General features: G+C 39.0%; 1 protein-coding gene across 1 annotated transcript in view; it reads right to left on the bottom strand.

Annotated features, from left to right (window-relative positions):
• LOC126380059 (otoferlin-like) overlaps nt 1-25,081 on the bottom strand; it is a 155,996-nt gene that overhangs the window by 81,684 nt on the left and 49,231 nt on the right. The window contains exons 2-3 of the mRNA XM_050029233.1: nt 21,682-21,740; nt 14,911-15,099 (exon numbers count right to left, since the gene is read on the bottom strand). Coding sequence (XP_049885190.1) covers nt 14,911-15,099; nt 21,682-21,740 — 248 coding nt within the window. The remainder of the gene's footprint in view (nt 1-14,910; nt 15,100-21,681; nt 21,741-25,081) is intronic.

Here is a 25,081-nt window from a genome sequence, read left to right as displayed (position 1 = left end):
AATATATTTGCCGACGGTATTACGTGATAAGTGGCGGTAGTGGTAGCAAGAAGGTTGGTAACGTTGTTAAAACTGTAGTGAGCGTGGCCTATCTTGCCGAGCCTCAGGCGGTTCGTTTCATCCGTATAATCAAACAACGACCTGCGAAGATTGTTACACAAATCACAAGCTTATCACTCATATACTTAGCTACCTATTTATATTGTGTTTAATAATCTGTATCATGTGTTACTTCCTCGCACCCCTTATATAAGATCACGCCTATTCCCCTTGGGGTAGGCAGGGACAACGGAATACGAAACAAGGTACATTATTTACAAGGTACACATAGTTAATACAGAAATAAAATATACCTAATTACAAAAAATATTATAAAACATAGAATTATTATTACGTCTCACGGAAAAAAAAAGCATTTTATTTTTATTTCTAAGGTACCTACGCATAATTACTAGGTACGGTCACGAGTATATGTACCTATACACTTTGCAACCATGTCACATTAACTTTTCTGACAAATTAAACCATAAGCCTCATTAAATGTCAAATATGATAGTGCGACAGGGTTCCAACGTGGGTATATGATATTGCTCAGGACTGTACTTGGTTAACCTACTTAGAATTTACTATTTATAAGTAAATATTCCACGAAGGGCACGTAGAATAAATTTTCTCAATTCGTTTGCAATTTCCGCGAATTTGTTCACCCTTGTAACTATTGCATGCTGTAATAGCATGCAGCAACGCTGAATAACATTACTGAAACCTACCTACTGAAAACATTTCGCGCTTACAGCGTTAAGGTATTTTTATAAGACTAAACTTAATCTTCTTCTGGGAGTGAATAAAATACAAAGAACACGATCAGCCAACAAAGCCCGTAATATAATAAATACTGTAATCGTTTAGAAATAACGCACTTTTGAAACACGCAGTCGTGACTGTTTTTAATCGGTCACCGATTTATATCGAGTCCATAAAATAGGTACTTAACCTAAGTGTGCCGAGTTTTGTTGAATAATGGGTTGCATTACCTAACATTCACGTTTGATCTAATTTTACTAAGGGAAATCTTTTGTCTGTCCTGTGGTCTTTTCGGGTCATAACTATTTTTCGTTTGCACTACCGTTTAAAAAAAATAAAAACTTTAAAAGCACCGTACCGGACTCGCCATGGGCCATATAACGATTAAGTACCAACTAAAAAAGAATGTCTGCATGTACGTTCAGTTGCTCACAGATTAAAAATCAACTAAGCGGAGGAGGAAAGCGTTCGGTCCATTTTACGCGCTATCAAATGCTGAAACTGATTGAAACTACATAAGTACTATCATATCATAAGCTCACGACTATATTCCATTTGGGGTAGTCAGAGCTTTCTGTTAGACCAACGCAATGAGTCTTTTTTTTGACGTGACTTATTGTAGATTTGCCGCAGATGGCATTAACTACTTGGCCGGACAAATACCCGATACAACGTTTAAGACTACAGGCCTGAGGGTGCCCAGTTGGGCGCGAACCTCGGCTCAGAGCGTCGTCTAAGAGGAAAAATATTTGAAAGTATTAATCGACCCTAGTGGGTCGATAGCGATAAGCGCTGAATGAGGGAAGTCGTCGACCACGCCGGCGGGGTCGGTATCGGGGTCCTGAAGTGTTTGGTGTCGCGAACTGATTGGCTGCCTCTATGGCTACGCAATGAGCCGTATCGCCATATATAATAGTCGAGCTAACTGTGTTAGTGAAAACTGAACTGAAGTTAAATTATTAATAACTCATTGGTGCAAGTCCGGTATTAAGGTTTGAACCGGCACTACCCAATTGCGAAGCCGCTGTACCACAGGGCCACAGTGACTATTAAACTATAATTATTATGTCCTTTCATTATTATCATTCTGATGGATGTGCCATAATTACATTACCTATAACCTATATTGTACAGTCAGAAGTAAATAGTTAGTGACAGTCACGGTATACAGTATAGGTACAGGGTGTTAGTGACATCGTAACGAAAACTTTGAGGGATGATTCAGACCATGATTTTGAGTTGATATCAAGTGGAATTTTCCGTCGCAAAATTCATGATTTTTTTTAGTTTTTTTAAATTATTTTAATACTATACTTTTGAGAAAGAAAATTCCACTTGATATTAACTCAGAATAATGAGCTGAATCATCCCTCTCAATATTCGTTACGATGTCACTAACACCCCGTGCAAGTACTTACATACAGAAGCCATACAAGTAGGTATGGTATTAGTGACACCGTAACGAATACTGAGGGGATGATTCAGACCATGATTTTGAGTTGATATCAAGTAGAATTTCCTGTCGGAAAATTCATGAAATTTTTTGTGTTTTTATTTATTATTTTCAGTTCCATACTTTTGCGACGGAAAAGTCCACTCGAGATTAACTCAGAATCATGGTCTGAATCATCCCTCATAGTTTTCGTTACGATGTCACTAACACTCTGTATAGTTAGCAACATCCAGAATGTTCAATAATTAGAGACTTCAGAAACACTAAGTGACCAAAAACATCGGCATAACCTGCGTGATCAAAAAGTTGGCAACCTAATCGTCTAGATTCACGAGACGCTTACAATGTCAAATAGTTCGGCTGTCAATAGTAAATATGACACCATCCACTGCGCCAGTGGTTTCCAAGCAGTCAAGATGTACAAAAATATGTGGAGGATTAGGTTGTTGCCAACTTTTTGAACACGGAGGTTGTGCCGATGTTTTTGGTCACTTAGAGTGTTACTATCTTTACGGCCACCTTGAACATCTCCAATTATTGGACGTTCTGGATGATGCTAAATTATATATGCATACTTTGACTGTCACTATTTGCTTCTGACTGTACTACCTATATTGTGAATGTATACGTATTGTGTTCTATGCATAATATACAATATACGTAGTACAATATAGGTTATAACAGATAATACATCATTGTGTTAAATGTTATTGGTGTATTACGCCGGAACACGAAACATGACGTTAAAACACAATAGTTCGACACTATCTTCGATACGGGCTCAATATAATGCGCTCTATCAGGAACAAAGCACACAGGCCTTCATCAGCTCCCGTTATCCCGTTTTCACAGGGTCCGCTTACCTAACCTAAAGATTTTACAGTTCCGAATTTTACAGAAGCTACTGCCTGGCTGACCGTATTATTTATTTATTGTACACAGAAACACAATATGACAACAAGAAGATAGACATAAGGCACAAGTTACAACAACAAGGCTGACCTTCCAACCCGCCAAGGGAAAACCAGCTCAATACAGTTTTTATGAACACAATGCAGTTTGCATGTATTTCAACCATAACATATATTATTATAAAGGCCAAATACGATTTAATTTGTGTTGATTGGTTAAACTTTTATAATCTACCAGGTAGACGTGGACTTTTAAAATAGTCACTCGTAAACCGAGTTAGTGTTCTGTTTTTTATTCGCCTCCAGTCCAGAGTAAAGATAAGGTTAATTTATTTAAGCAATGGTGCTAATTCTTGTAGACTTTATTGACTCGCCCGGGTTTTAATTAATTTTCTCATTCTTCCTAAAATTTAGAGCTGTCAATCATCCATCCCTTTCTTTTCGGCGGATAAGAAAATGACAGGTATAACTTAAAATAAAATTAGGAGATGGCCCCAGGAATCGGGGCCAGTTAGGTATATTATTTTTATTTTAAAATTCCGGGGATACGACTCATGGCATGTTATGTTCAATTAAATATTAAATTTGAATTCCGAATATTATAATTAAGAACAAAAACCCTATTCTTTTATCGTGTAGGTTGTGAGGTGAATTACCAACCTCATCAACCCTGGTGTCATGGTTATTATTGAACCCGAAAGGCCCCTGACATGGCTCATGGAACGATTACTCACTTACATCAGTAAGTACTTAACCGGGACCACCGACTTAACGTGCCTTCCGAAGCACGAATCATCTTACTTTCAGACAATCAGGTGATCAGCTTGTAATGTCTTAACGATACTGGGAATCACAAAGATGATTTATGTGATATGTCCCACCGGGATTCGAACCCGGGACCTCCGGATCGTGAGCTCGACGCTCAACCACTGGACCACAGGGGCCGACAAATGAGTGTATTGTGTGTACTAACACATCTGCGTATCCTTCCGGGGATACAGGACTGAGGGCATGTTACGTTGAATGAAATTTTTAATTTGAATTTCGAAACCCTATAAATAATATCCTAACGTACGGTCACGAGTAATGTACTAATACGTATATACTTTAAAACCATGTCACATTAACTTTTTTGACTTATTAAACCGTAAGTCTCATTAAATATCAAATATGATAGTGCGACGGGGTTCTAAAGTGGGTAGGTATGATATATGCTACGCTATAGCATGACTGTAAGTACTTAATATTTATTGTAAAATGATATTTATTTTTTATTCTTAATATAATATTTAATATTTTTCTATATCTATTTAAAGAACATAACTTCAAAATATTTTGATTATTTTGATGAGAAGTGTGTTGTAATCTTCAATTTGAATAAGTGTTCGCTGATTGATGATTCCGGAAGTACGCTGCGGTGCCTACTCAAATTTAATCATCATTAAAAATGTAATAAATTAAGCCTATAAAATTATATTTATAAACTGCATAAGTAGGTATGCAATCCACCACGTTGGTAAATAAATAATAACGATAAGATCTGATTAATTAAGTTAATCTGGCTTTTCCAGGGTGTAAATAACATTTTAAAATATATAGTCTAGGTTTCCCTTGCCTGCTACGTAGTTCTTAGCGAATGAATAACTGCCTCCGTGTTCTAGTGTTTAGAGCGCTGGGCTCACGATCTAGAGGCCTTAGGTTCGATTCCGCTTGGGGACATGTTAAACAAATCTCTGTAAAGTTGTCCCTAGTTTGAACAGGACATTGCAGGCTGACATATTAAGTGCGCAGTCGTTACATGAGCTTTTGGTGGCTCAATAATAACCCTGACGCCAGGGATCTGATGGTGAGGTGAGGTGACCTCACAACCCACACGAGAGGAGAATGTAATTAATTGCTGGTTACCTCAGTATATCCAAGGTCACAAAAGATCCGATCGAAAAAGTATAATGTATAGACGACCATAATTGAGTCTATACGATTGGGCAAATTACATACAATTACCCAGTCCCTCGGGGGTACTGGTTGAATCTCCGGGAATGATATTATAGGCTTGACTATCCGGAATTCCGGGTATCCATTTATTGGAATTTGGAACACAAAAAAAAATATCATTAGGAAACCACTGTTGCTAACAGACTTTTTGTTCTATTAATTTATTGATTTTATACTTCTTGCGTTTTATTGTGCTAAATAAATTAATATGGTGCTTCTATGCTGTTCTGGGAGCAAATAAAAAACATTGAACACGTTCAGCTGTTTGTCTTCCCGGGCATGTCGTAAAAACCGACAGAGGGATTGTGTCCTCTAACATGATGGACTAATGTTATGGGCGATAAGCTGATTCCTTATCACCATAAGGTTCATCATATCCAGCTTACGACATCGTATCAACAGTGGCTGCAAGTTGTCTTTGATTACTTGTGGCTCTGCTCACCCCATTAGGTAATACGGGCGTGAGTGTATGTATGTAAATGAATATAGTATGCCCAGACGATTTCTGTACTTTACATAACTAAACATAAGCCCCCGAATTTATTGGGGGAAGTAGTTAGTTTGTTTGTTCTACTTTATTAATTGTTAATTGTAGTTTTCAATGTCATAAGAGTATAACACCACGCCTGTAACCCTGAAGAGGTAGGCAGAGATGTATAGTACACCCACTCCTCTTCAGCTATGTAGCAGTGTGTTTATGTTCTTTAGCTATGGCGGTGTAGTCTTCTACAAATAAAATTAATGTACTTAGTGAAAAAAAATCCAAGTAATCTTGAAACAGAAAACCTGGTTTCTTTTTAGTAGTCGCGACATGCACTACTTAGCGTCCCCTCATCAACCGCGATGCGCGGGGAGAGAGTACTCCTGCTCCACAGCAGGAGGACTTCCTACGACTGTAAATATATTCCACGGCTGGTGCGACGGTACACGACGTTTTTCCGTTCTATTTCTAACTTACTTTATGTTTTCAACCCGCACTGCAGGCTAGTAAATAATACTAGTTATTTCTTCATACAACACAAATATTATTTTTTTCCCGTTTTTATCTGCGATCAGTCAGTCAACTATAAGCAGATCAGGTGTTGGTAGGCAGTGCAGAGATTACTTTCCAAATGGAACGCTCTCTTCTTTAAGGTAAGACATGCAGTCTATTTGCTCAAGTCCATTACTGCGGCTTTTTTCAGTCGTCTTTGGTGGGTAGGCTTTGTGAGCGTTTCAGCCAGGGGATTCGGATGGCGCTCCAGTCTGATTTTGTACCGTGCCGCAGTAGATCAAATATCATCATCATCAGCCCATTAACGTCCCCACTGCTGGGGCACGGGCCTTCCCTATGGATGGATAGGGAAATCGGGCCTTAAACCATCACGCGGGCCCAGTGCGGATTGATGGTTATTAACGACTGCTATTGCAGCCGGGACCAACGGCTTAACGTGCCATCCGAAGCACGGAGGAGCTCGAGATGAAAACTTTTTTTTTTTGTGGTCACCCATCCTATGACCGGCCTTTGCGAAAGTTGCTTAACTTCAACAATCGCAGACCGAGCGCGTTTACCGCTGCGCCACCGAGCTCCTCATCAAATATATATAATAATAATTCTGACGGGAAATTCCACTTGATGTTAACTCTATCAAGTGGAATTTTCCGTTATAGTTATAATCCGTCAAAGTGGAATAATCCCACGGCACTAACACCCTGTATTATATTAACTACTGTCACACACATAAGTAGGGTGTTAGTGACATCGGTGATGATTCGCACCTATGGATGTTAGTGACACCGTAACGAAAACTTTAGGGATGATTCAGATCATATCAAGTGGTTTTTCCTGTCAGAAAATTCATAAAAATGTATGCATTTTTGTTATTTTTTTCATTTCCATACTTTTTCAACGGAAAATTCCACTTGTTATAGAAAGAAAGAAAGAAAGAAACATTTATTATTTAGGACACCACAGACACGGATTATACATACGTATATATATACATTATAATGACATCACATCAGAAGTCAACGCACACACGAAATTATTTTCTATATAGAAAACGAACACAGAAACTTATACCTAAATTAAAATGTGACGTCATGTCGGCTTACCCATGTGTAGTGGATGGTGTCCCGTATAAAAGGTCCTCACTCAGCTTATGCCGCGGCGTGAGTTATCAATTCAGAATCCTAATCTGAATCATTCCTCAAAGTGTTCGTTACGATGTCACTAACACACTGTATTTTAGGTAGGTAGGTATACAAATGATTAACCTAAACGTTTAGATCGACCGCATACAACCTGAGATATTACAGTTATTATATAATTTCTAAGCTGTCACAAATTCGCTTCGCCAGCTCCTCGTCAACTCAAACTTATCATAAAAGTAATTAAACTGTTCTCTGTCAAGAAATGCGATAACACTTTCCCTAGAGATCCACAAAATAATTAGGAACGTTAATTCGTTATTTTATAAACAGTTTTAACTTGAAAAGTTTGGTGCAGGAAGACGATCCATTTGATAAATAGCCTACGGATTTTCTAAAAGCGACTCCAGCGCTTTCCTAGTTTCATACTCCTGACTTTCCATACAAAAATTTTATACAGTTTGGTAAACTACTTTATACCATGATGTTGCACCGTCCTGCATCCAAGTTTTTTTATGACTGATTCCAGGTAGTAGTTGCTTGGAAGGAATTGCTTCAGAGCAATAAGGCCGCCCATTTGTACTGTTGCTAAATGTTTGTATGTTTTGTTTGTGTGCAATAAAGTATATTTGATTTGATTTGAAAATTCTCATTCTTACTATGTGCCGCCTAACGAGAAAGCGAGATAGATAGCCCGTGCTTCCCCGTACTTCTTAGCAGCTTACGGCCTAAAGTAAGAGCGTGGTAAGAGCTAGAGGGGATGAGGTCAACGCCCGATGCGAATTGGTGCGGGGTGGAGAGTTACCGTTCTATACGTAGTATTATTATTTATTATATGCTCGTTTGCAACAGCCTCCTTGGTCTAGTGGTTAGAGCGTTGGGCTCACGATCTGGAGGTCCGGGTTCGATTCCCGATGGGGACATTGTCGAAATTACTTTGTGAGACTGTCCTTTGTTTGGTAAGGACATTGCGGGCCTGAATTACCTGATTGTCCGATGTAAGATGATTCCGTGCTTCGGAAGGGACGCTAAGCCGTTGGTCCAGGGCTACTAGCCCAAACACCTCCACCAACCCGCAGTGGAGCAGCGTGGTGGAGTATGCTCCATACCCCCTCCGGTAGACTGAGGGGAGGCCTGTGCCCAGCAGTGGGACGTGTAAAGACTGTTTATGTTTATGTATATGCTCGACGCTTAGGCTGTGACGGCATATTCCCGTGCACTTTTCGATGGAATCTTGTCTATACGGGGTGTTAGTGACATCGTAACGAATACTGAAGGGGATGATTCAGACTATGATTCTCAGTCAATATCAAGTGGAATTTTCCGTCGCAAAATTCATGATTTTTTTTTAGTTTTTTTTTAATTATTTTCACTCCTATACTTTTGCGATTGAAAATTCCACTTGACATTAACTCAGAATAATGAGCTAAATCAGCCCCCTCAGTATTCGTTACGATGTCACTTACACCCCTTACCAGTACATACAGGTTGCCATACAAGTAGGTATGGGTAACGAATACTGAGTGGGTTGGTTGAGACCACGATTCTGAATTGATATCAAGTGGAATTTCCTGTCGGAAAATTTATATTTTTTTTATGTTTTTTTAAATTATTTTCCGTTCCATACTTTTGCGACGGAAAATTCCACTTGATATCAACTCAGAATCATGGCCTGAATCATCCCTCAAAGTTTTCGTTACGATGTCACTAACACCCTGTATAAAAGTACACAAATGACGTATGACAACTTTGTCCGGAGCGTTACCATTCGTCAGACTATTTATTTCTTTATTTTATTTAAGGAAAACCAACAGTTATAAAATACTGAAAGTAAACAACAAACATAACAGTTGAAAACTAATTACAGGTTTCCACTGATAACCCTAAACTAGCTAATATGATATCAGAGAGTTGTGCACAGGCAAATTAAAATAGATGACGATGATGATGAATGTTGTCTAGTTCGTAAGATGTCAAACCCGCATACACGGAGCCGACAACCGACCTATTAACAGCTGATGTCTGTCACGTTTCATCCCTTTGTACTTTCTCGCATAACCAAACTATTGTCTAAAGCAGCCATCGCTTTATCCTCAAATCGAGATTAGTTATACAAAGGAAATACCGATTAAAGTCGAAACTCGGAATCGAAATTTCTGGGACTTAGTTATGCTTCATAACTTCAGGAGATTACTTAATGACTCCGATAGTCCGCAAATATGCCTACTAAGTATCCATACCTAAAAATATTATGCACACGAAAGTCACTGTCTGTTAGATTTGCAGACTGCAAACTATGGAAAACTGCGTCAGCAGGCGGGCTAAGCTAAACTAATGTAGCTTCTCGCGGTTTGCAACTGGCAAAATTGCTGAGCTGTTTTGGATGAAAATAAATTGTCATACTTAGGTACTTAGATGTGTCGAAATCTCGAAACCTATGCGAGCTAAGCTAAAGTAACTTAGCTTACCGTTTCGCAACCGGTCTTCAGGACCCCGATACTGACCCCGCCGGCGTGGTCGACGAATTCCCTCAATCAGCGCTTATCGCTATTGCCCCACTAGGGTCGATTAATTCTTTCAAATATGTTTCCTCTCAGACGACGTCCTGAGCCGAGGTTCACGCCCAACTGGGCACCCTCAGGCCTGTTGTCTTAAACGTTGTACCGGGTGAGAGCCTTCAGCGCTCCCCATTTGTCCGGCCAAGTAGTTAATGCCATCTACGGCAAATCTCGGCTCAGGGCGTCGTCTGAGAGGAAAAATATTTGAAAGAATTAATCGACCCTAGTGGGTCGATAGCGATAAGCGCTGAATGAGGGAAATCGTCGACCACGCCGGCGAGGTCGGTATCGGGGACCTGAAGTGTTTAGTGTCGCGAGCTGATTGGCTGCCTCTATGGCTAGAGTAATCGGGTCGTCGGGATCGTATATTACGTCCTTCGGACGCCGATACTTTTCAGTACCGTCCCTAAGTAATCAGAGATACATCTATCGTAAGACGAACTAAGTACCCACACCTCATCGAGCTTTCTATTAGACTAATTTAATAGGTGGTGAACCGTATCGCCGTAAATAATGGCTGGGCTTCAGCCCACTGTGTTAGTGAAAACTGCATTTAAGATAAATCAATAACTCATTGACGCATGGTGCGACCCGGCGCTCCCCGTTTGGACTATATAGACTGATAGAAATTAGATAAGTAGTTCTTCTTCTATCGTGTGGGTAGTGAGGTGAAGTACCAACCTCATCAACCCTGGCGTCAGGGTTACTATTGAGCCGCCAAAGGCCCCTGACATGGCACATGTAACGACTACTTACAGTAGTAACCGGGACCAAATGCTTAACGTGCCTTCCGAAGCACAGATTATCTTACTTTCGGACAATCTGGTGATCAGCCAGTAATGTCCTAACCAAACTAGGGATCACAAAGTAATTTTTGTGACATGTCCCCACCGGGAATCGAACCCGGGACCTCCGGATCGTGAGTCCAACGTTCAACCACCGGATCACGGAAGTCGTCGATAAGTGAAAACTGCACTCTTGGTGCAAACCCAGTACCTGGGTTAGAAGCGGTGCTCCCCGTTTGAGAATCAAGCAATATTCCTTATTTAGGATAAAATACCTTAATAAATAGGTACTCATATTTTTTGACGTACCTAACATAATTGTAGACTTGCCTCAGACAGCATTAACTACTTGGCCGGATATACTGACATCGAAATGTAGAATTAAGTCTACAGTTAACTTTGGAAGCTTTAGCGGAGTTTCAGATGAAAGAGGCTTATAGATAGAGTGGTCAGGTGTCCCAATTTACGGGGGACATAATATGTAACAAGGGACAGTCTAGTATGTTCCGCTTAGACACTGCGCTTTATTCTGCCGAGTAACTTGAATTTGAATACTTCGAATTCCTTCGGACAGGTGATTAATGAGAGACCTGTTCGCAGTTAGTAGCACTTATATATTATGTCGTTGCCAGATCTTAGAATTGATCATGATGTGCTCGATCATTTCATGAAATGGTCATAAATCATGAAATAGAATAGCACTGGTTGGCCACATCATGATGTAGTTTGGCCAGATCAATGAACACAAAACAATATGAGCAACTAAATGCATGATTACTTCATGATATGGCCAAACGTTGGAAATGATATCGTAAAATTAGTAACATTATCCACCGGTAGTGGCGCTGGTGTCGATTATATTTAAAACGTGATTGATATTATAATCGATGAAGCTATGTAATTGTACAATTTTCCATATCGAATAGGCACATAATTTTGAATCTAAGAAATTAATCGACGTACTTGTATGTATATGTGTGTCGTAGATTTTACCTAAATAAACTTTTTTATTATTATTATTATTATTATTACTTTTCATGAATACACCACATAGCCGGGACACCGCGTACATTAACGATATGGCCAAACGTTGACTGAAATATCATTAAAAGTTGATGTTTCAATGATATGGTCAACTCGAGTTGGCTATTTCATGAAAATATGACCGTTTCATGAAATGGTCGAACACATCATGATCAATTCTAAGATCTGGCAACGACATAATCTATCTCTATCTGTATCTATCATCATCTGTGTTAATTTGTTTTGTATGTTGTGTGCAATAAAGTATATTTGATTTGATTTTGATTTGATCATGAAATGATCAATTCTACGATCTGGCCACGACATATATAGGTATATATCTGTTTAAACTTTAGATCACTAAAGTGTGTCACTAACAATGTTTATTTGTTAAAACTGTTTTTATTAGGGGCTCTCGAGTCCCGACTACGCAAACGTCCCGCTTTTTAATCCCGCTGTTGCGCTGTTTATCACTTCAGACTTGTCAACCCTATTTATAGAGGCCACTACAAAGCCTGAAATGGGGGCGAGGTAAGTTTTACGGCATCTTGCAGTCTCATTCTGCTACCTATTGAGTTTCTTTCTCCGATCATCATGAAATCTTGAATACGTGTTTTCATGAGTACAGAAAAGGATAATTACTTACAAAGTAAGTAGTACATACTTTTCAAGAAACTCAAAATCCATGTGGATAAAGTGTCGGGAAACAACTTGTTTGTATATATTAGTATAGTATAGTATATAAACCTCTTACAATATTCATTTTAACTTCGTCTTCTGTCTACGTTAAGCCCAATACGTGCGACGCATTTTGAAACACTACTAGGTTATGCCGCCGACTTTGTCCACGCCTGTTTGTTGTTTAATACAGTAAAATGTTCCTGCGTTCGCGCCACGGGTTCCGACCCGCGCTGCGCGAATTATATCAAAGGCTTCGACCAATAGACGCAGCGAATTCTATCCACGTGGATAAACGCCGTACGGTTATTGGTGGAGGCCTTCAACACGTAAAGCGTTGAACTGCTTTCTTTATCTAATTATATTCCGGGATGTGGAAAACGAAAACCGACAGAGGGATTGTGTCTTTTCTAACAATACATGTGTTAGGACCATTGGCGATGGAATTATCGCCTGTCAAATTCCTTTGGTTCTAGTATTGAAACTCAAAGAACACAAAATGATGAAAAATATATTAAGTATCATATCGCACTTATCATTAAAACGCTGGTGTAATACTACCTTAAGTAATATTGGGGTGAATATAGTACGCATTACTAAGGGTATGTCAACCATAAAACGATTATGGTTTTGCCATAAAGAAAAGCCTACTGGGTGAAGCGAGCGCAACAAGTATCTAATACAGGATGTTAGTGATATCGTAACGAAAATTTTGAGGGACGATTAAGACCATGATTCAGAGTGGACATTAAGTGGAATTTTCCATCGCAAAAGTATGGAACTAAAAATACATTTTCAGGAATTTTCCGATAGGAAATTCCACTTTTCAGGAATTTTTCGGTAGGATATTCCACTTTATATCAAATCAGAATCATAGTTTGAATCATCCCCCTTAGTATTCGTTACAGTGTCACTAATACCCATACGTACATACTTGTGACTACCTGTACGTACTTGTAACGAATGAAAAAGTGAGTGGGATAATTCAGCTTATTTTTCTGAGTTAATATCAAGTGGAATTATCCATTGCAAAAATATAAAATAATTTAATAAAAAAACAAGAAAAGTTATGTTTGCGACGGAAATTCCACTTGATATTAACTCAGAATCATGGTCTGAATCATCCCCCTCAGTATTCGTTACGATGTCACTAACACTTTGTATAGATACGGCATATTGTATATTGCCGAAACGTGCCTAACCCGCGCTGTCAATTCCCACCCCGATTATCATAATTTACTTCTAATTTATAGCAAAATGCACATCATATCGGTGCTGCTATTGCGCACCTGACGGCATAATGAGATAAGCTTCATTATTGACATTTATTTGCCGATTGCAAACTAATAATACGGATACTTTAAACTCACGCCCGTCATTCCTAATAGGGTGGGCAGAACCATCCGTCACCTTATAGTAAAAACCACGTCTTAGCGCCTTTTTTGAATTACATTCGTTGGGTTGATGGGAGATAGCTCACCTAATTATCTAAAACTAATTTAATTAACAAGAATAAAAAAGTCCTTATACTTATTTATTATTATTTTCTAGTCAAATTAATAATGCTTTTAATTTTATTTCACAAGTAAGTATTACAAAAAAGTCGTCAAATAACTTAACTTAAAATTACTTAACGTAGAACCCACTCCGTGTCAAACTTGACCCAAAAGTGCCCATGACACTAGCAGCGTTACCGCGCCGGATTGCCACGGACAACCTCTGAGCCAAGTAAGACCCGGAGCGGGGGTAAAGTCCAATTTACAATGTCATTTTTGTATAATGTCTTGTGAATTATTTTAGAAGAGCGTAAGTATTCAATACAGTAAATTGTCTGTTCTTAAAGTTTTAATTTGTTTCTATTAACTCAGCCCGAATGTATAAGGTATTTTTTCTAGTGAAATAATGACTGTACCATTTGTATGTTTGGTCCATTATTAAAGGACACGCTGTACATATAAACATCATTGTAATATTATGCGGGTGTTGTTCCAATACATTTGCAGATTAATGGACTCAAATAAGGTCAATTTTCCAGTAGTTAGACAATATTATACGCTTGGTTGAATAGGAGGAAGTTGTGAGGAGGGAACTTAAGTTTGGAGTAACTTCCACCTGCTTGGCGCATTTGCGGTCTGTGTGCAATGTAATGATCCTATCTGTTCAGGGAAGAAGGTTGAGTATAAGTATTTCCTGAAGCATTTGCATTTATGTAACGTGTGAATGGTAATATTCCATATTTTACAGGCAAAAGCGCCGGTCAGAGTTGCAAAGCGGAGCACGAAAACTCAAATAGTGCCTATAATAGTGTCTCTCTACCTCTTTATTTAAGAGCTGCGCTCTTGTCGGTGGAGTAATCGCCTCCATGTTCATTACTCCATAGACAGGGCGTGCAGAACGGTGGTTGCCCCAATCGCCTTACGTTCCGCAGTACACCGACCAATTTCTCAATCGGTGATGTTCTAGCTAGAGCCCTACCAAAATCCATTTCCTCGGCCTCCAACCAGTACTGATACCGCTGCTGTCCGGCATCAGGGGTGCGCTATAATAGTGTACTTATAATATAGTGTACTTACCGGCACTGGGCGATTGCGGTCGTCAACAAGGGTGTCGGTGATGGAGAGCTGGCCGTCCGTGACCAGGATCTGCAGGCCCAGGCGGTAGACGCCCAGAGTGCGTGGCGTGCCCCAGCGCCCACGCGCGAGCAACTCCAGTGTGAGCACCTCGCCAGTGCCCACTGACTTCGTGACTACCCATTCGAAGCGCTACGAATAAAGAAGTTCAATATTAGTAAGGTAATGGCCCTAAAAGTAAGATGAAGATGATAACCCCTCCGGTTGATTGAGGGAAGGCCTATAACACCTGCAGACACCTAATTTTATTTTTAGTTTTCTTCTTCCTGAGACCTCCTGGCCTAAAACTATTAATAACACAGAACTGTGGTGATTGTCTGGGAAAAATACTGTGGAGGCTGATATCCGCATTTAGAAATGGAGGAGGATTGGTCAAATCCTTAGAAGACCCGTCCCGACGCTCTGACCTGGTGTGCGCGTGGAAAAGGCAAAAGGGGGCAGCTCAAGGAGATCTGGCGACGTTCATTGTCCGAGAGTTGAAAATGGTTGGCATGTATGACATGCCAACAAGCAGCAAGTTACAGAGGCTGCAAAGTGGTGAAAAAGAGTGGAAATCTGTTTTTCGAGCCCTACATTCCAACATCAAATATTATATATGTATATGTCGTTGTACAATAAAGTATTATTGATTGGATGATTGATTGATTGATCAAAGGATTAGAAGAAGAAGATATCTGACAATTTATTTCTTCGAAAAGGAAAGGGACGGATGATTGACAGTGATGGCGTAACTACGGTGTTACGTATAACTAAGTAATACCACAGTAAGGGTTCAGTTGACCACTCACACCACAGAGTTCACAAAGCCTAGATCGCTACAATTCGCTAGTTGAGAAATGTACCTCTACCAAACTCCGAGAATGGAATGAAAACCGCATTGGAAAGTGTCATGTGCAGTGATGTGCTATTCTCGGAAATGTTCCCACTTAGGTAATGCTCCCGGCAGGTAAAAGGCGCCAAAGCTATATAAAAGAGCATGTTGTTTTGGTTTTCCCCGAAGGGCAAGGCAAAGGGAATTATGCGCATACAGCCATGTCTTATGTATTTTTTTTCTTGACGTTGTTAATTAAATGATGAAAGGTGATGACGATGAATTATGAAACCTAAGCCCTCACCCTAGGAGCAGACTCCTATTCCGAACCCCAAACGAATTAACTCAAAAGTCCGCATAAACTTTCGAGTATAAATCGGCTTGTTGGCACGAAGCGAAAATAGGTAGGAACACTTTGTTTATTGTATATTCCGATATAATAACACTGTCGCGAATGTTTTCCGATTAACTTAATGCTATCATTTAAAACAGCACTTCGTATTAATTATTTAGATTATTTAATGAAGAAAGCAACTGTCCCGTTCTCGTTCCCGCCAAAAAGCCCTATAAAAAGAGCATTTTGCCTCTCCCTTAGGCTGATAGGATCAGAGTACAAGAAAGAACAATTTGAAAAGAAAAAACAGCCGGTGTTTTTATTAAAGAGATTTTACAACAGGAACATCCGACTTTCTGAACATTCCTCCTGGTCATGTACAGTATTGTTCCGTTCTCGGAAATGTTCCCAAAGTGGGACAGTGAAAAGGAGCAAAGTTATGTAAAAAGAGCTTTATTGCCTAGTCTTTACGCAGATAGGATCAGAGGGTTTATTCCCATCTGCCCGCTTTAGGCTTGCCACCGGGGTGGTGGTTGGCACTAATTAGGTGCCGTTTACCACCCCGGTGGTCGATGGCACTTAATTAGTTTCATCTGCCCCCTTTACAGTTATAGTACGGGGGTTCATTCTCATGTCGTACTGGACATTAAATAAAAAAAACGTTCAAAATGATAATATTTTCAAAAAAATATATGTAAATTTACAATAATGGACTAGTTTAATACTTACATCTATACTTATGATAAATCTGTAGAGAGGTCAATTCTGTACTTTAAATATATTTTCAAAATAACTCTCAGGGGGTGTTGTGTGGATTAGTGATCGATACTGATGCCAAAAATGCAATCAGTAAAATTTATTTTATTTTATCCAATAAAGAAACGGAAAATTTTAAATTAATATTGCTAAATTTTCATTTTTTTATTTTATGTCCAGTACGACATGAGAATAAACCCCCGTACTATAACTGTAAAGGGGGCAGATGAAACTAATTAAGTGCCATCGACCACCGGGGTGGTAAACGGCACCTATTTTCCCAACCACCACCCCGGTGGCAAGCCTAAAGGGGGCAGATGGGAATAAAGGGATCAGAGTACGGGAAAGAACAATTTCCACAAAAAAAAATTAAAGAGATTTTACAACAGGAACATTCCCATTTTGGGAACATTCCTGGGAACAGCACCTCACTGGTCATGTGTTTGCATTCCTTCGAGCGTAGTGACGTACGCTCCGCTGGACGGCGCTGCACGGTTATTGTAATCATCATCATCAGCCGTATGACGCCCACTGCTGGGCATAGGCCTCAAGGATCTCCACGACGATCGGTTCTGCGCTGCCCGCATCCAGCAGCTTCCCGCGACCTTCACCAGATTGTCGGTCCACCTTGTAGCGGGCCTACCCACTGAGCGTAAAAAGGCCTTTTGAAACCCATAGAACACTAGAGGTAGAATGTTTACGCTTCGAATTTGCACTCCAGTCGTCCGGAAACTTTACGACACTCGGAGCTCCCAATAGTATATTAAAAGTCCATTTTGTGTCTTATAACCTATAGGACGAAAAATCAAAGATCGACTTTCTTGCAATGAGACCCCTACTTATCACATAAAAGCTAAAAACCTTAGTACGATCGCCAATTTATCAAAATAATATTTTTGTATGCAGTATCTTACGAAGAGATGATAAAATTGCAGTCTATCACATAAAATATACATGCCGGTAAAATGGCTATGGAATTTGAGAAGCTGTAGAACTATCGTCGTTATGTGTTTGCAGGAGTAGTAATGAAAGAGAGTGGGGTTGAACCGGCGACAGCGGCTCTCATACAAAATGCGCGTTAGGGCCTTTTCAACCTCTTTTTTCTATTCCGTGTACCTACCCAACTGAAAGCTGCACTGGCTTAAACTAGTAGTAATAAGTGTCTAAAATTTATTATGCTTAAGCATATTAAAGTATTAACATCAAAATGAAGAGCAGGTACTTGAACTCCTAAACTTATTAAGACAAGCCCTTTGAGACCACACTTTTCGAATAAACGTCTAATCTATTTCGAAGTTATTCTCAAACGTCCTTAATTCCAATGTCGAAGGTAATCAATTTCCCGAATTGCCCCACTTTACGCGGCGTTCAGCATCGATTCACAGATACAGATAATCATATTTGGGGTTTCCGGTTCCGGCACAATTCCGGTGTGCTGCAGGTATCAAAAGAAAAACGTTTTCAACAAGACTACACAATAGGGTATTCGACCGGGTCAAAGACAAATTATAAAATGCTAATTTAGAAATAAAAGCCAATGTAAGATGATCAAAAATCAATCTCATTTTACTTTACGAGTTACGAATTTTATTTATGAATTAAGTAACAACGAGTACGATGTTTGACCGCTTTTATTGAAATGGAAATTACACATATAATTTACAAATTCCAAAGAAAATTTTCGGATTGACGTTTCGTAATCGACTTGGTTGTCTTTTTATTTGTTTTGGTTTTCCCCGAAGGGTAAGGCAAAAGGAACTATGCCCATACAGCCCATGTCTTACGTTTTTTTTTTTACCGACTTCAAAAAGAAGGAGGTTCTCAATTCGACCGTATATTTTTTTTCTTGAAGATTAATGAAATGATGAAAGGTGATGACGATGAATGATGAAACCTAAGCCCCCACCCTCGGAGCAGACTCCTACTCCGAAGCGAATTAACTCAGAAGTCCACATAAACTTTTTTGTTGTGAAGCGGCTTGTTGGCACGAAGCGAAAATAGATAGATACACTTTGTTTATTGAATATTCCGATATAATAACACTGTCGCGAATGTTTTCCGACTAACTTAATGCGATCATTAACCACAAACACCACTTCGTATTAATTATTTAGATTATTCAATGAAGAAAGCAACTGTCTCGTTCCCGCCAAAAAATCCTTGGTTGTCAAGTAGCCTACAGTACAATCATGAGTAATATCATGTAGCTACATTAGAACCCTGTCGCACTATGATATTTGAAATTTAATGAGACTTACGGTTTAATTTGTCAAAACAGTTAATGTGACATGGTATCACAGTGTATACATATTAGTACTCGTGACCGTAATGATGAGATTTACTGCTTATTGCTACTAGGTACATGCATGGTGTCTCTTATAATGGACTATTGTATTAGAAAGCATAGAATCCTACAGTCAGTTTTACGCCACACCTGGGAAGAGAAGCAGCTGAACGCGCTCAATATTATTTATGCGCTCCCAATCCAGCTTTGTATCCCAGCCCAGAGTTTTGTGGTGTGAAAACAAATGTAGTGACGAGAATTGAGAAAGGAAATTCTTTAAATTTTAACATAGGTATTTCCTCGCCTTATGGTAGTCTGGAAGAAATCACTTTAAGCCATACTGCCATTTGCCATGTACCTAGTTAAGTCTCTTATGTAACCAATTTCTTTGCATTTATTGTAAGGGATCCTTAGACTGGAAACGAAAGTGATACAGGTATAAGTGGCAGAGTTGGAAGAGGAAGGCATTGGCCCCGATTCCTGCAGACACCGTCTAATTTTATTTTAAGTTATATCCGTCATTTTCATATCCGTCGAAAAGGAAAGGGACGGATGATTCACAGCTCTTAATTTTAGGAAGAATGAGTAAATGAATGAATAACCCGGGCGAATCAAAAGGTATGTCGCTGGTATGCAATCCGTTTGACGTGCTGTCTACTTAACTGTGTCGGGTTATTGACTGATGTAAAATTTTTAGACGGTTGTTTTAGATTTGTGCTTAAAATTGACGTGTGTTCCATAAATTTTATGCTTGTCGATTACCCGTCCCTTTCCTTTTCGGCGGATAAGAAAATGACAGATATAACTTAAAATAAAATTAGATGGTATTTACAGGAATTAGCACCATTATGTGGGTAAATATACATACATACATACATAACCAGCCTATATACGTCCCACTGCTGGGCAAAGGCCTCCCCTTAATCAACCGAAGGGGGTATGGAGCATACTCCACCACGCTGCTCCAATGCGGGTTGGTGGAGGTGTTTTTACGGCTAATAGCTGGGACTAACGGCTTAACGTGCCCTCCGAAACACGGAATCATCTTACTTTTTCGGACAATCAGGTGATTCTAGCTTGAAAAGTCCTTACCAAACAAAGGACAGTCTCACAAAATGATTTCGACAATGTCCCCATCGGGAATCGAACCCGGACCTCCAGATCGTGAGCCTAACGCTCTAACTACTAGACCACGGAGGTTGTTACGAGGCTGTTATGAGGGTACATATCGCGATCAAATTCAGCTAGTTTTAAAGAAAGCCCAGATCAGGAGTATTGGAAACCGGCGAGCATACACATGATGGCTGATGAGTGGTAAAAGCGAAAGTGGTGTGTCAGGATCGCAGTAGGTAAGTGGAATTCCGTACCTACCCCAATGAGAAATAAGCGTGATCTTGTATCCAGCTTAGAAGCTAAAAAATTGTGTACTGTATGTTATTTGCGGTATGTTTTAGTTATGTTGGTATCATTATAATGTTTATTGCACCATCCCGTGCTCCAATGCATAAACCTCTTTCACCCTAAGGTTGCCTGGCAGAAATTGCTGTTTAGCAAAAAGGCCGCCGGTTGTGCTTATTTTTATTCGTATGTTTATGTCCTGTGTATTATGTCGTTGTGTAATAAAGTATTATTGATTGATTGATTGATTTTTATGTACAAACACGGCAGCGCGCATGAACAGCATTTTGTAATATATTATACTTGGTGCGCTGTTTATTTACGTGTAAACTAAATAGGAATCCTATTTGCTACCCTTGTAAAATGTGTCACGTATTTTATAAAGCTCCAACACAATAAATGTACTTCTATTTCCAACACGTATAATGTATAGTAGTCGGCATAAAAGTAACTTTTATATACGTTTCACGAGTGGGCTTGCTTTGTAGTTATGTTGCGAAGTTTCTATTGTACAACACAATCGTAGAATAAAAATATTGATTCGTATAATGGAATTGGGTAGTTTCCCAGAAAAATCGCAATATTTTTTTCCTGCTCTGTAAAGCAACGTAAAGTCATATCTCGAAATGGTTTTCGAATTGCAACGCTATGAAATGAAACGTTTTCAATTGGGTCGTGTAATAAGTTCAAAATAAATTATGAAATTCTGATTACTAAATAATGACAAATCTAAAGGCAACAAAAACGTTTTCTTTTTTATATTCAATTTATTTTATGAATTTTAATAAAGAAAAATGTAATAATAAGTGCGACATTTTATCACGTTTTTCTATGACACTTTTTCAAGTAATTTCGTGTTTTGACGTTTAGTAAAAAGTAACTGATTTGACCAGTTGGAAAATACCCTATTCATGATTAGAGCAGATTGGTACCTGTACTTTGTTTTTAATTAAATTATGACACAAGTACGACGTACCTACGCAATTTTTGACGACGTCACGTCTCCTACGTGTAAAATTAGCGATTAAGGACCCTTATGATATATTACTATAGAATCATTTTATATCTTTCATAATACACACTGACACGTCTATGATTAGTTTTCTAAATATAAATACGCAGTCAGCTTACCTCGTTAACGAATATGATCTCTTCATTGTCGACGAGCACGGAGGAGTATTTGATAGCTCCTGTAACAAACATTTATATTATCAGGCAAGTTTACATTCAGCCATGAAAGTCACTAGTCTTGTAAACACAGTCACATATAAATATATGAAGGGAAGTGAATAGAAAGTAATAGATAATACTATGGAAGGACAACGAATGGAGATTTGGTTGTTTATGGTGTGACTTATGGTATGAATTTAGGTTGGTTTATGAATGAGACGGAAGGAGGTTTTAAAAAATTGAGATGTTTGTCTATTATTAGATTGTCATCGGAATGTAAGGGGCATTTTCAGTTTTGAAAATAAATGTAGTCAAAATAATTTTAATATCCCCATTTTATTCTATATATATTCAGGTACTTGTTTGTATTTTTAAGAACTAAGTACTTTACACTAATCGACCCGACGAATCTCGTACCCTTTCTTTAATATTTCCAATATTGAATAAGGATAAAAACTACCTATTTCTCATCAAATTGAATGTTCTTAAATTTCGTTCCGTATACTATGTTAGTTAACAAACTTAGGTATTGTTTTGCAATATGCAATTTCAACACTAAGCAATTGATACCGCCATTTTGACGCAAATTTCAGGTTGATCTACTATTTAGACAGAGTGCTTTGAGGCGATATTCGTGTAGTATACTACAACGTAATATATAATCCATGCTACAACTATGCACAGTACCCAGTTACGTTTTCTCGGTATTTTGCTACGCTCGCTTATAATACAAGCAGCAAACATACCTACAATATTATTTTACCTTGTGTTAACAAACGTTATGTACTTACCGACAAAAGCTAATGCAAAAGAATAAAAAAAATCAGCAGTTCGAATTGAATTTTTGAACGAAACAAATCGCTTCAGGAAGCTAAAAGCCCCGGGACAACAAATTTTCCTACAATACATTTTGCTTTTACTAGACGTTTGAGATACTTTCTATTAAGAAATACGAGTAAATTTATGTCCTCAAGAGGTTTTCACCTACAGCGAAGTATTAGCCGTGTCCACAAGTCCAGGTCATGGCGTCATAACGTGGACATTCACGTTGTGGCGGCGTCGTGAAACGTCGCGATTAACATCGCAATCGTCGACGCCGTCAACGTCAATTTTCACGTAACGTCGACGTCATAGAACGGAAACTCACGCCCCGCACCAATTCGTATCGAAACCCGACCTCATCTCTTCTGGATATTACTTTAGTCTTAAATGGCCTGAGGAGTAAGGGAGAGTGCATGACCTGTCTGTCATGCTCACTTACGCGTCATGTAGCACGCGGTAAGAATTAGAGTTTTGTATGGGAGTCTGCGGTGTGGCGACGTGAATAGTGTAACAAATCAGGGTGTTAGCGACACCGTAACGAAAACTTTAACGGATAGATTAGACCATGATTCTGAGTTAATATCAAGTGGATTTTGCCATCGCAAAAGTATAAAATTGAAAATAGAACAAAAAACATGAATTTTGCGATGGATAATTCCACTTGATATTTACTCAGAACCGTGTCTGAATTATCTTGCGCAGAATTCGTTACGAAGTCACTAAAACCGTGTATTAAGTATGTCTACTAAAATAAAACTCTAAGACGTAGGTACCTATGTAGTATGTTTAGTTAGGTACTTCATCCCTAAGCCATTTTGCGTACCTACTAATGTCTTCCATTATACCTGTCTCGTCCCCCTAGAGCCAAATTTTGTATCAAGTAGAGAACAACAGGAAAAACAAAGATAATAAGTAATAGGCGTGTATTTTTTTATGACACGACCAGAGGAAGCAGAATTAATGAAAATGTTATTTATGTGACCGACATATATGTAATGACCGACCATACGATGGAGACAGAAAACGCTTGCTATAATTTCACCCGACGTCTTTTTAATTAAGTAATTAATAGTAAGTTACTGAAATACGGATTTATTTACGCGTAGAACACGTGTACAGCGTGTTCAAGTGATGTTTGTCAAAGTGACTATGTTTTTTTTTACGTTCGTAGTAGTAAAAGAAGCGCCTTTACTGAAGAATTAAAAAGACAAGAGACGACCTCCAAACGAAGTTCGGAATCATCTTATTTTTCAGACAATCAGGTAGCCAGCAATCTCAATGATTTAAAAAAAAACGACGCCTCTCTTTGTTAAATAGAACATGGAATAGGAGTGTGAAACAGTAATACAATTTTAGTCGGGGATACGTGCATATCGCGCACGTTAAGTTTATTAAAAACCCTGTCTTTGATACTGATATACAATAGGCTTTATTTCGCCAACTAACGATCATAAATATAAAGTCGACTTATTTCTTTCGTGGCATTTAGTTCGATTACAGTAAGAAAAATAATTTTAGGTTTTTCGTTATTCGACCTAAATACTACAAAGTCACTGTTTATAGGTTTACCCACAGATTGGAGCCGCGCGCACAACTGAGTTGAACTATCTGTACATAAGTGTTTAAATTATTGTTTATCCCCGTATTGAATAAAAAAGAGTCCGTTATTTACTCTCTTTTAAATAAATTAAAAGCCTCTTCTAAGTATTCAGTGAAACAAATAAAGGGAACATCGTTATCTTGTCGCTCAAACAAGCAATTATCCATAATTGCTACTTTCGCTCTATTATTGTACTTAGAATATTAATGTCCATTTCAATGTAATACCTACGTATTTTTTACTTACTGAGAAAACCGGCCGAGGTAACAAACGTCTAACGAATAAATCCGTAGGTAAACAGCGCACCTGAATAAATAAATCACATTATTATTACCTATATTTGAAAAACTTTTTATTTTGCAATATGGAGGACTAATATTGCATTACCATAGATCAAAGAATGACAGCAGGCGGTGATTCGCTTTTCCACCTATCACTGTAGAATAAGGAATTATAAGGAATAATACTACGTATAGAGCCTGATTGTCCGAAAAAGTAAGATTAACACTAACTAATTCCGTGCTTCGGAGGGCACGTTAAGCCGTTGGTCCCGGCTATTAGCCGTAAAAACACCTCCACCAACCCGCAGTGGAGCAGCGTGGTGGAGTATGCTCCATATCCCCTCCGGTTGATTGAGGGGAGGCCTGTGTCCAGCAGTGGGACGTATATAGGCAGTTTATGTTTTATGTATAGAGCGGCAACTTTCCGCTCCCCACCAGCGTCCTCCCGTCTGAGCTAGGTTTACCTCACCCCCCCCCCCCCCCCCCCCCCGACATAGTTTAGTCTTCAATCATATGGCGTCAGACGTCACACACACAGATGCGTGTGTACGATAACGTCGATGTGTGGTATGTGTGGTGAAACGAGGTTGTTTGTATGAAGTGTTCGGGGTCTAGAAAATAGCTCGGTGCAACGTGGGTACATAGTACATATGTGATG

The sequence above is a fragment of the Pectinophora gossypiella genome, chromosome Z (genome assembly GCF_024362695.1).
Source record: "Pectinophora gossypiella chromosome Z, ilPecGoss1.1, whole genome shotgun sequence".
NCBI lineage: Eukaryota > Metazoa > Arthropoda > Insecta > Lepidoptera > Gelechiidae > Pectinophora > Pectinophora gossypiella.
The sequence above is the reverse complement of the archived record's forward strand: the minus strand, read 5'-3'. Positions and strand labels throughout refer to the sequence as shown.